The following is a 12,258-nucleotide window of genomic DNA, read 5'->3' on the forward strand; positions in this document are numbered from 1 at the left end:
TCACAGAGTTCATAGTTTGGACTGGACCATCTCTATAGGTACAGCTATACAGCTAAAAAAAAGTGGCCCTCCATCATTCTAAGAGAACACCGTTCCATTCGCACCTTTGCTTCTCCTTCTTTTCCCTGTGGAACGTGAAAACACGACCCACCCCCCTTCCCACTGAATCTGGATGGTCACTATGGCAACAGCCTTTTATCGCAACCCTGACAAACCCCCCAAAACAAATCAATAGAAGACACTAAAAAAGGAGTGAGGAACTGGATTTTGAATCATTTGGTTTTAATTTGCAGGCCAAGATAAATAGGAATCGGTGTTTTTTCAGAAGGTCTGAACGGTCTTGAAAGGACGGAGGCACAAATGTAGAGTGGTTTATTTTTGGAAGGCATGTTAGATCTTGTTTTGATCAACTTGTTCCCGTCTTGTTGAAATTTCGGAAATGGCTGTCTGACACATGATGTGCGAATACACCTTTCCAAATCATATTTATTGTGCTGAATGGAAAGTATAACATTGCAGGAAAGCCGAAATGCAAAAGTGAAATATCCAAAAAAGAAAGTGAAGCTTTAATAGACGATGTGGATTCCTGCAAATGTCCCTGGATTTTCCCATAAAAACACTTTCCCAGATCAAATGACTGAAAGCTGCTAGTTCAATAAATATGAAAATGAAAGTATTTGAAAAAAACTACATGCATAATTAAATACTGATTTTTTTAGGACACAATGTCTACTTCGGTACATCAGACTGTTATAGGCTTCTAAAATTTACCAAACCGTTCAATCAATACTTGGTGGTTATGTTCTCGTAATGCTAAAATATTTATATCAGTGATTCACAGGTTGTTTTTTTTTTTCAAGCTTAGACTTTCCCACTTCTTTAAGTGCAGACAACGTGGTCTCAAAAACAGCTGACACTTCCCAACACCACAAAGAAACCGCTCCGGTTCGATTTCCTTCCTCTGGGTATGGGGGGCAAATCACGGTCACATTGATTGTCTCTGGCTGTGGAGAATGCAGTTTCCCATCCAGCTGGGTTATTGTCAACCTGATGTTCAAGGTGATGAATTCAGTCACCTGCAGTTCTCACTTTAAGGAGGCCCTGGGCCCTGACTAGACAGTTCAGCCGAGTGTAGCAGCTTCCAAAACAGTCCATGGAATGTAAACACAGCCTACACAGTGCTCAGATTGCACTTTGTAAGGTCGTATGATCCCTTCTTTCTGGCTCTCCACACGTACACCACAAGACCAAGCAGTGCAGCAGCAACTCCCAGGCAAATCGCAGGTATTAGAAAATCATTCCAGCCTAATGGATCGTTGACTCGTTTCCCTGTAATGAAAAGTTAGAGAGATTGGCAAATTGGAAATATGCTTTAAAACTTTTTTTAGTATTTCTGTTGCTCAATTGGTAGAGCTTTGCTTTTTCTAGCGCAAGGTTGGGGGTTCGATTCCCCGGGGATAAAAGCGTCTGCTAAATGCATAAATTTAAAAAGTTTGTAAATATTTTGTCAGTCTACGTGGTACCCCAGGGTAGCCCCATATACAATTTTTGACGGGAAAGAAAATGAGACTGTGAGGGATAGAAGTACAGTGTGTTCTATGGTTTGTACCATTGTATAACAATACGATTGCTCAGCTGATGAAATGTCGAAGCAAAAAGCAAAAACCTCACAAAATATTGTGCAAAATGATCTATGACTTTTAGTCAACACATGGCATTGTAAAAAAGTAAGCCTATTTTTGGCGTTTAACCAGACTAAAAACTAAATATGAAAAGAGAAATATCTCTAAAATTGCCATTTATAAAACAAGGCGAAAACTGAGACTTCCACTGAGATTACGAAGTGCACATCTGATGGACACTTTACTATCCCATCAGGCCATGGGAGAGGAGTTGTGAATGGCACTGAAGCGACTCAACATGTGTCAGGGATCAGTGAAGCGACGCAATTGATGCCGGATATCACATAACAAGTTTGTTCCCTATCAAATGTCACACTATGTAATTCTGGTCGTAACTGGGGACCACTGGCCACAGTGAAATTTCATTGGTCTAAAATCCTACTTCACATAAATGTACATTAAGCGTCAAATATGCTCCGGATGGTTGGGATTTTGTCGATTTGAACAAGTTAAACCTTGTGCAAAACTTGACTGGTCATGTCATGTCTGGTTGGGACATGGTGTTGATTCACGAACTAAATGTAGTCAGTGTACTCAGAAATACATTCACTTGATATGACGTATGTCCAGTTTTACTCACCCATCACACTAATATTGAAAATCTCAGTCTCATAGCCCAGGTAATTGGTGACGTTGATCTGATAAAGGCCTGTGTCGTTAGGAGTGAGGTTGATCAGCAGGAATACACCATCAAGAGAGTAGACATTTTTCTCGCTATCCAGCTTGCTGAGGACCACCGTAGGAGGAGGGAAGCTCACGGAGCGACAACAGATGGTGATATTCTGCCCCTCCTGAACATCTGCAGATGGAAAGATCTCCACTGTTGTATTCCTGGGTGGTGCTGGGATGAGAGAGGCATAATAATTGTCAATTAGACAGGATCAACTTAAGATGTAAAGGAGAACAAGGCAAAATGGAGAGCAAGGAACTCTAAAAATGTTAATTTATTACAAATAACTGTTGATATTTCAAACAGTACAGCATGTTGATAGTGTGGCCACTGATTGATTTTGACCGAATGTAATTAGTTACTTACCTTTCACGGTTATCTCCACACTATCATTGTGGCTTCCGTACATATTAGAGGTTTCACAAACATAGACGCCAGAGTCCTCCAGCTCGACCGAAGGAATGGTATACAATGTTTCAAGCCTATCATTAGTCATTATCTTTGTTTGTCCACCATTCATCACCCTGCTCAGCACTGTGCGCCCCACTGGAAATCTGTCAGAAAGGCAAGAAATGCTCACAGACTCTCCTTCCTTCAACTCTGTCAGTGGGCTCACAGTAATACTGGTTGCTCTTGGGGGATCTGTGAAAGGAACACAATGTTTAAAAACCCAAGGCAAATTGATATTTAAAAGAAGCGAAGAAATACCTTGACTTACAGTGAACGGACAGTGTAGTAGATGCTGTCTTTACTGCTTGATCAGCTGGCACACCGCGCATTTTCAGTGAAACTTTGCAGGTGATGCGTTTGTCCTGGTCTGTGGTGTTTACATGGTAAGAATACTCTGAAGTCAGATTTATTGTACCACTTGAAAATGACCCAGTTTCCGAATGCATTTCTCGCTCTCCATCCATCCACACGATTTGGAAAAAATTGGCCGGGAAAACTTCCTGAGCAGTGCAGGTCAGTTTCATCATCTCTCCCACCAGAGAAGGTCCAGAATTTTTCACGACAGGACTCGTTGGAAATGCTGATAAGAGAAGAAAATGGAACAACTAAGCATTTTCAAGTATAAATACACACCGACTAATAAATACAGCAAGATTAAGAAAAACCTTGAATGACGATGATCATCATTCTGACAGAGTCGGTATGTAGTATAACATGTAATGTAAATAAAGCAACACTCCCTTGCACATTCTAAGAGATGTTTCCGCCAAGAGCAGCAGAACATTTTAAGGAAGTACCTATGACCTTAAAAGCAATAATGTTTCTATCAGAGGAGTATGAAATCTTGACAACATCATCCATTTTGATAACCTCTCAAGTCCCTGTTCATTCTCATTCTGGAAAATATAATAAATGCTTTATTTCCTGCATCAAATCAATGTCAAAGTGAGCTATTTTTAAAACTTTCCACTAAGAGATTTCAAGAGACTGAATTACTGTTGACAGATGATTCACGTTTAAACAGCGTGTTAATTGCAACTCAAACTCTCGAGAAGTTAAAGGGAAGGGAACTTTTAGTCTAAATCTTTTAGTCTCTTTGTAAACTTTTTTTGTTTGAGCATCCCAACTAGCCAAACACAGCTCAGTATCATTTGTTTTGTCGACTAATGGTAGATTTTTTTGTGAATCAGTTTTGCGATTCCAACTGGTGATACTAGTGATGTAGAAAATACACTTTTCAACTTCAAATGGCGAAAACTTGATTTTATATCCACCATTCATCAACCAGTTAACCAATTAGGACAGGGGTCATCTACTCTTAAGATCCAGTTTCTTGCAGAGTTTAGGTACAACCTGGATTAAACACATCTACCTGCAACTTTGTACTAATCATGAAGACCTTGTTTAACTTGTTCAAGTGTGTTTGATTAGGGTTGGAGCTAAACTCTGCAGGAAAATGAATCTTGAGGTACAGAGTTGAGGACCAGTATGATGCTTGAGGACCTTTTCCCAATGCAAATTATTTTTTTTTTTTAGGTAAACTCAAGACCAGATGGTAAACCTTCGAGATACTTACAAAACACTTTCACTTCTGTCTGTTTGGACTTCTTGATCGAGCCACACGTGACCTCACAAAGGTAAGTTCCCTCGTCTTCCAACTCTACTAGATCGAAAACCAGCTGGGACCGGAAGCCATCTGTCTTAGGTCGCCTGAGGATCGGCATGTTTGAAAGATTCTTCCAGGAGAACTTGGGTTGAGGACAACCTGAAGCCTGACAGGAGAGGATCAGACTAGAGCCTTTCTTCAACACAACCTCGACGTCTGGTTGTAGTGCCACTTCTAGCAAATGAGCTGTCAAAAAAAAAAAAGACAAATTTATAGTTGGTGCTTCAATCTGAAGTTGCAGACCATTGAACTTCAAGCTCATATTTAAGATAAGGATGAGGAATCTGTGTAAATGTTACTCTCAAGATATCTTCAGGAGATAAAAGACCACAACTGATTCTGCCTTTCTATTATACACAACCCACACTGTAACTGCGCTCAGCCGATCAATCTTTGTACCAACAATATCCACTAATGACAGACATTCAAAGTCTTACCTTCAACAGTTAGAGTGAGTTTTTCATTCTGATTGCCATAATCGTTGAAAGCCTCACACAGAAACATGCCAGAGTCGGCCAGCTTGACGGAATCAATGGTAACTGATATTTCAGGTCCTTCACTAGACATTATCTCTGTTTTTACACCATTCACCATCCTACTGAGCACCACGTACGGCACTGGAACACCGATGGATTTGCAGGAAATGTTCACAGAGTCCCCTTCCTTCAGAGTAGATTGTGGACTTACTACAATGTAGGTGTCCATAGGAGGTGCTGCCAAGAAATAAAATAAATTGATTAATTGGGAGCAAAGCAATGTCTCAAAATTATATATATATTTTTTTAAGATCAAATGCATTCATTTAGATTATTGGCTTTCACCAAAATTAGACCTTTAAAGAATTTCTCATGTCGTTCAGAACACGTAAGATCTTCGTTCATCTTCTAAACACAAAATAGGATTTTTTTTTTATGAACTCGGATGACTCTCCATAGAACGCAACTTATGTAACTACCACATTCAAGGTCCAGAAAGGTAGTAAAGACATCGTTAAAATAGTCCATGTGACAACTTCAACCATAATTTTATTTAGCTACGAGAATATACGTTTTGTGTGCAAAGAAAACAAATATAACGATTTTAAAATTTCTTCTCTGTCAGTGGACTAGGTCTACTTTAACGATGTCCTTACTACCTTTCCTTGAACATGGTAGCACCGTCTATGCAGGGTCAGAAAGCTCTCCGATTTCATCAAAAATATCTTAATTTGTGTTCTGAAGATGAACGAAGGTCTTACAGGTTTGGCGCGATATGAGGGTGAATAATTAATGACAGAATTTTCATCTTTGGCTGAACTATGTCTTTTAATGAACCACTAACCTTGAACGACTACTGAAACGCTGGTCTTTTGATTTCCCAAGTCATTGCTAACATCACACTGATAAGTACCAGTATCCGATAAGGACACGCCTTGGATGAAGAGATCGTGATGCTTTCCCATTTCCACAGACGAGCCATCTGGTTTAAGAGCCGTCCATGTAAACGCAGGCTTTGGCTTGCCCTCGGCCTCACAGGTCAAAGTCAAATTGGATCCCTGCAGGACGCCGGTCACTCCAGAGACTTTAACGTTATACGGTGCAGCTGTGAAAGCAATGGGAAAAACTAATGATCAACGGGGTCATATTCTTCAGAGAGGAAGTATAATTCCCACATCCGTTTTGGGTTTAATTAAAAAATAGTTAATGTTAATATAAAGTATGGTAGTGTAGCTTACAGAGAACTGTCATGGGTGCAGACGTTTCCTTGGTCATCTCATCCGCTGGTATATTATCCACTCGCAGTGACGCTCTGCATGTTATTGCCTTCCCATCATCCTCTTCGGAAGGTGTGAATTTAAGAGGAAGTGAATATGCATCTCTTTCGGATTCTCCCTCATAAGACTGAAGAACAGTGTCTCCGTACAGCCACTGCACTTCGAGCATCTCCGAAGGGTGTATAGAAGATCCTTCACAGCGCAAAATGTTTTCCTCGCCCAGTTTCAAGCGATCATATCCGGATATAACTGGGTTTTTGGGAAAAGCTGAAATGGATTCCAACATTTTAAGTTTAGATATTTTATGCTTGCGTGATTCATATTTAGCATTAATAAATAAATAAGAGAGACTGGGGTCAGACGTCACAAATATCAATAAATATATGGTTTTGGACGTCTAATTACACAAATTAGCCCTCTCATAAATTGATTTGAGTCATACTTGCTTTAAATCCATTGAATAGTCTATAATTTAGAGTAATCCAGTGCTAAACATATAATATTTAGTGGATTAAAAGGTGTGACTGGTCTCTGCTAACAGTGCATTATGAAGCCTGCTGAATCTATAGTGAAACTGAATATATTCAATGAACTCACAATAAGTTTTAATCTGTGTTTTTGTCTGTTTTGTCTCCTTTCCACAGATGGCTTTGCATAGTAAGGTGTTTTCGTGATTCTTCATCACGCTGTCAAAGACCAGCACAGATTCTCTGTCCCATGTGTCAATAGTGGCAAAAATCGGTCTGTCTTCTAATGTGGTCCAAGCAAACTTCACCTTCTCCGGGCAAGAAGACATTTTGCAAGACAGCTGTCTCCTGTCGCCCACTTTGAACAGAACTTGGGGCGGCAGGTCCAGGACGTGGGAAACAACTATTCAAGAGAACACTGCACATTAGTTCATCACTAACTCAACAGTAAGTCTTTTTTTTTTTTGAGAGAGAGAGTTTTTAAATATACATTATTAGAATTTCTGTGCATCAATAGCTAAAATGCGACAAAGCGACTAAAGAGGAAACATTATAATGCACAATTATGTAAATACAAATTTATGAAATAATTGCATATGTGGTTATGGTAGTCTTATAGAAAGCAAAGATGTTTTATAATGCCCAAAACTGCATGTTTTTTAATTTTAATTTTATTTTTTTATTGAATTTGTAGTAATTTTGGTGTTTGCTTATGTCATTTTAAGTAGTTTTTGTTTTATTTAAATATGTCTGTAAATACTTTTTCTTTCAAGTTCAAGTCGAGCAAAATTTAAATGAAAATGTCGCTTTGGAAACTAGCAAAAATATATTTTAAAAATATATTTCAGATAACATTTAAGTTACAAAAAAAAAGTGTTATTGGTGTTATTTTAGGTTAGTTTTAATAAATTATAATAACCACGATTAAAGCTGCAATGCCTATAAGAAAGAGCGGATGGTAGGACTCTTAAAATATGGTAAAATATTCAGGTTACTTAGCATATGTAGTTAAAATACTAACATTTACAAGAGAATCCTGATTCAGTTAATAAACTTACCTGCAACTGGCAGAAGCAAAGTCAACAGTAAAGCTGAACCCATGCTGTCCACTTCTGAAGAACATTCGAAGAGCTCCAAGAGCGAGAGCAAAACTGACTTAATGTGCTTTCTTTCATTCAGCTCTGGATCTGATTTATAGGAGAAGGGGGGAGGGGTCGTAATGCACCTCCTCACTCTCCAAATAAACCATGGAGGAATTCCCCAGCCCAAAATGCTTTGTGTTCTGCATCCCTCCTCAGGCTCCCTCTGCTGTCCTGAAGGGGTTCTTCCCAATTAACAGAAACTACTTGTGTACACTATTCCATTATGAAATACCAGTGACTAATCGCATATTAAAATAACTGCCAATGTTTTTATAAGCTTTGGCAAATAATTTTCTTTCCAAGAAATGCTGAATCTAAAAGAAGCAGCTAAAATCATGGAGGTAGAGGGAGGCTGTGGTGATTTATGTACCTGATTTATTTTAAAGGGTTTAACTACTGTACTTAAATGGATACATTTACATATACATATATATATGATTACCATATTTGATAAATTTATGCAAATGTGTAATTAAATGATTTGCGTATGTAATTAAAATGGCAAACATATTTATAAGAGTACTGTGTTTTTAGTTACATAATGCTGCTTTTCACTTGGACCATTTTACTTGGAGTCAATAAATCAGAGTCGTGATTCAGGACGCTCACACAGATGCTTGCTCAGGTTTTTAACAAGAGAGTCTGAGGATTATGTAAGCGAGTGTTTAAGAGCGGATGTAACGGTTTATCACAGTGTCAACAGGGTTCAGAAATCCCACTCTCTCTCCACTCAACTTTACTACATCGCAGATGTAACTGCACCAATTAAAATGTTACACTGTAATTAAAAAGAAAAGAAACGAGACTTTGGCTATTTAATTGGTGCTGAAAATCTAAAAAAAAAAAATTAAATTCTTAAATTATAGAATATTAATACTTAAAAAAATAGATATATTAAAATTACATTATCTTAATGATAAAGTACTCTTAAATATTTAGCTTTTGATACAAATTACTAATACACTATGAATATTGATTCCAAATAAAATATTAATATAACTACTTTTTTAACGTGCTGTTTAATAGAAAGCACTATTAAATAAAATATGAAGCATTTTATATAACTATTAATGCCCTTTATGTACATTCATTGAAAATGAAACGTTTATATAATTGACATTTTAAGCAGGCTATTAAAATAAAATGCACTATTAAAGATTAAGTATTTTACATAATAATTGTATATGCTTTACGTATATTCATTAAAATGGTATATAGTAATTGCCATTACATTTTAAAAAAATAGTTGAATAAACTAAGCAATATTATTATTACACTATGAATATAAATTGTAATACAATCTCTGAATATAATTGACCATTTAAACAAACTAATAAAAATGCACTTTTTAAAAAATTAAGCATTTTAAATATTATTTTCTTTATGAATATTAATTCAAAATATGAATACAACTGTCATTAAACATAAAATGCACTATTAAATAAAATAAGCATTTATATATATTATTAATACACTATGACTGTTAACAAAAATAATAATTACTATATTTGACATTTTAGACGTTAAAACAGCATTTTATAATATTAATACAGTATCAGTATTCATTCAAATTAAAATAATATTTTAAACAGTTTAAAATAACTGTTAAATATTTTTTTTATGTAAAAGTAATATTAAATCATTAATTTTATATACAAATTATTTGAAATAAATAAAGATGAGAAACAACACAAGTTGAGATTTTTCAGATTTATTTGGACATTCATAAACATTTCTCATTTAAAAAGTGGCAGTGAAGCCTTCACAGATGTGCAAAAAAACATTTCACACTTTCACACTATATATATATATATATTTACAAAATCTTTACAAAACACACACAGCTCATCGTGACTGAGAAATCACCAGCAGATTGTTGAAGCACGAGTGAAATTTTGGCCACAGTACTAGTCGTAAGCTTCTGCAGGTCTAGCTCAGTTCATCTCACCCAGAAATGCCCTGCGGCTGTTTTGTCTGGGGAAGATGTGAGAAATAGCACTGATGGTGATGGGCTCGACTCCAACCGTGGACCCCCGCAGGAAGTCTCCTCTCATCACCGACCTGAAGGACTTCCGAAACTCCTCGTTCTTCCAAGTGTACAGAAAGGGATTGGACACGAATATAGTGCAGAACACAATCCACGTTGACGTCCAAAGCACCACGGACACCGGGGCAAAGATTCCCACGACGAGAACCCAAAAAATCGGCTCGGTCGTAAGAATAAAAATAAAGCACACTGCGAGAACGTAAAAGCCGAGCCGCTTGTCCTTTCTAGGGAACGAATAAGGAAGGTTGTTGACGATTTGGAAATTCAAAATACTGACTCTTTTCACACTTCTCTGCACTCGGCGGAAGATTTTAAAGTAGCAGTACACCACGACCAAAGTCTGTCCGATGATAGTAAACGCAAGTGTTCCGGCAGCAAACCGACTGGACAAAACAGACACCGATGTTCCCTTCGCGAACGAAGCATCTTCAGCGTCCCGACACCTCTCGGGCGGATACCGAAAGGACGTGATCCACGGGAACAAGGAGCCCAAGGAGATCAACCACGATCCTGCGATCATCCATTCAGTGTTTCTCTTCTGATACAGGCTTTGATACACCGCAGGGGTTTTGGTGATCAAAACATACCTGTTGACTGCAATAAGCGAGTGGGAGAGCAGCGACACGGTGATTCCCAGAAACAGCAGCGCTTCTTTGAACGCCTGGTAGCCAATCACCAGAAAAGTCCCAGTGGAGGTGGCCACTGCTTCGTGGGGCATCCAGAAAGCACAAACCAGCAGATCCGCCACGCAGCCGTTCACGATAAACGCATTACTGGCTGTGCGAAGCTTCTTGAACGTCACCACCAAATAGATAACCAGGAGGTTGAGGAGGGTTCCCAGAACGCACATGAAGCAGTAGACCGTGGTGAGAGAGATGCGCGAGCCGCGTCCCAGAGCACACGCCGACAGTGGCACGTCTGTGTCGTTTGGCATGATGGGAGATCTGCGGATGTCATCTCACATTGTGAGAGGAGCGTGTGCGTGAGAGAGCGCAGCTCCCTTTGGTGATGCAGCGGTGGAGAATCAAGGTTTATATGTGGGTGTGTGTGTGTGTGTGTGCGCATGTGTGTGTGAGTACGAGAGGCGTGAGATCAACAGAAGCCCACACTGCATTCTCACGTTTGTTCATTATTCCCAGGGTGCACAATCACCATGAAGGCAAGTAATCATTCATAATGGATCGAGCCTGTGATAATCAATAGAGCGTCTTATAATGGGCTCCCCATTGAGAACCTTCAGGAACACGAGGAAGGGAGTTGCATGTATTCTGAGTCAATTGAGCCAAGAACTTAACATTAGTTTGCTATGATTGAGGAAATTCTGGCACCATTTACTCATCTACATGTGGTTTCATTCTTCCATTCTTTTGTGGATCTCGAAAAGGAGATGTTTTGCAGAATGTTCACTCTGCTCTGTGTCATACAATGGAAGTGAATGAGGAATGGAGATTTATAATAGCTTTTGAAGAACCAGAGCGTAGAGACGATGTATGGTTTTAGTTCATTAAAAATAATAGGGTCCTTCATTGGTGAATTGGACTACGTACATCCTGATAAGATTTATTTGTCAGGAATCTGACTACATTGTATGTTTCTGATTTACTAACAAAAACTGGCTAATATGAGTCATTCAAGTCATAGGAGTCATATGATTCATTCAGTGGGAATCGAAAAAGAAATTCACTAAAGCACGATTCACTCGTCGTACGATTTAATTGTAGGCAACAGCACTGACTCATAGGAGTCATTTGTGTATTCGAGAACCAGAAGAGACTGATTTTATGCTCTCTGTTTTTCATTCATTCATTAACAAGAACGGTCTAATAGGAGTCATATTTTTTGGTTAAAAGATGAGAAATCACCCTCGTGTCGTTCAAAACCCATAAGACCTTTGTTTATCTTCAGAACAAGAATTAAGATATTTCCGATGAACTCCGAGAGCTCTCTGAACCTCCCATAGCAAGTTAACTACCACATTCAAGGATATCTGTAAAATAATCCATGAGACATCAGGGGCTCAACCGTAATTTTACGAAGCTACAAAATACTTTTTGCGCACAAAGAAAACAAAAACATAAACTTTTATTCAACAATTCTTCTCCTTGTTTTCCTGTAGCGTGTACCACTAGCGGCGCCAGGATTTTTATCGTAGGTGGGCCTCCAGAAAACTGGATGGGCCAATTAAAATAATCCCCCCTATTAAAAAAATAATAATTGGGTTTCCCTTCATCTGCGTTCCAGCGCTTTTCTACGGCACATCAGGAGTTTACTCCCGCTGTTCCTCAGAGCATTTCTTTCAGAATTTGAAATAAAATGAGCTGCTTTGTTTTGTTTTACTTTTCATATTAACAAAACTGTCTGTGTCTGTCTTGAATGATTGA

The 12,258-nt window shown here is 38.3% G+C and overlaps 2 protein-coding genes across 2 annotated transcripts; both read right to left on the reverse strand.

The window, feature by feature from the left end:
* Window positions 1–842: 842 nt before the first annotated feature.
* On the reverse strand, window positions 843–7,979 carry LOC132159756 (vascular cell adhesion protein 1-like). Its single transcript, XM_059569353.1, has 10 exons — window positions 7,747–7,979; window positions 6,819–7,091; window positions 6,183–6,488; window positions 5,789–6,049; window positions 4,906–5,181; window positions 4,379–4,654; window positions 3,071–3,382; window positions 2,719–2,994; window positions 2,263–2,523; window positions 843–1,329 (listed from the first exon to the last, which is right to left on the reverse strand). Exons 1-10 carry the CDS (start codon window positions 7,787–7,789, stop codon window positions 1,172–1,174), a joined length of 2,442 nt encoding a protein of 813 aa, XP_059425336.1. The 5' UTR covers window positions 7,790–7,979; the 3' UTR covers window positions 843–1,171.
* Window positions 7,980–9,668: 1,689 nt separating this feature from the next.
* On the reverse strand, window positions 9,669–11,720 carry LOC132159118 (probable G-protein coupled receptor 88). The gene is made up of 2 exons (XM_059568692.1): window positions 11,562–11,720; window positions 9,669–11,336 (listed from the first exon to the last, which is right to left on the reverse strand). Exon 2 carries the CDS (start codon window positions 10,809–10,811, stop codon window positions 9,765–9,767), a length of 1,047 nt encoding a protein of 348 aa, XP_059424675.1. The 5' UTR covers window positions 10,812–11,336; window positions 11,562–11,720; the 3' UTR covers window positions 9,669–9,764.
* Window positions 11,721–12,258: the final 538 nt, after the last annotated feature.

Source organism: Carassius carassius, chromosome 16 (assembly GCF_963082965.1).
Source record: "Carassius carassius chromosome 16, fCarCar2.1, whole genome shotgun sequence".
Taxonomy (NCBI): Eukaryota; Metazoa; Chordata; class Actinopteri; order Cypriniformes; family Cyprinidae; genus Carassius; species Carassius carassius.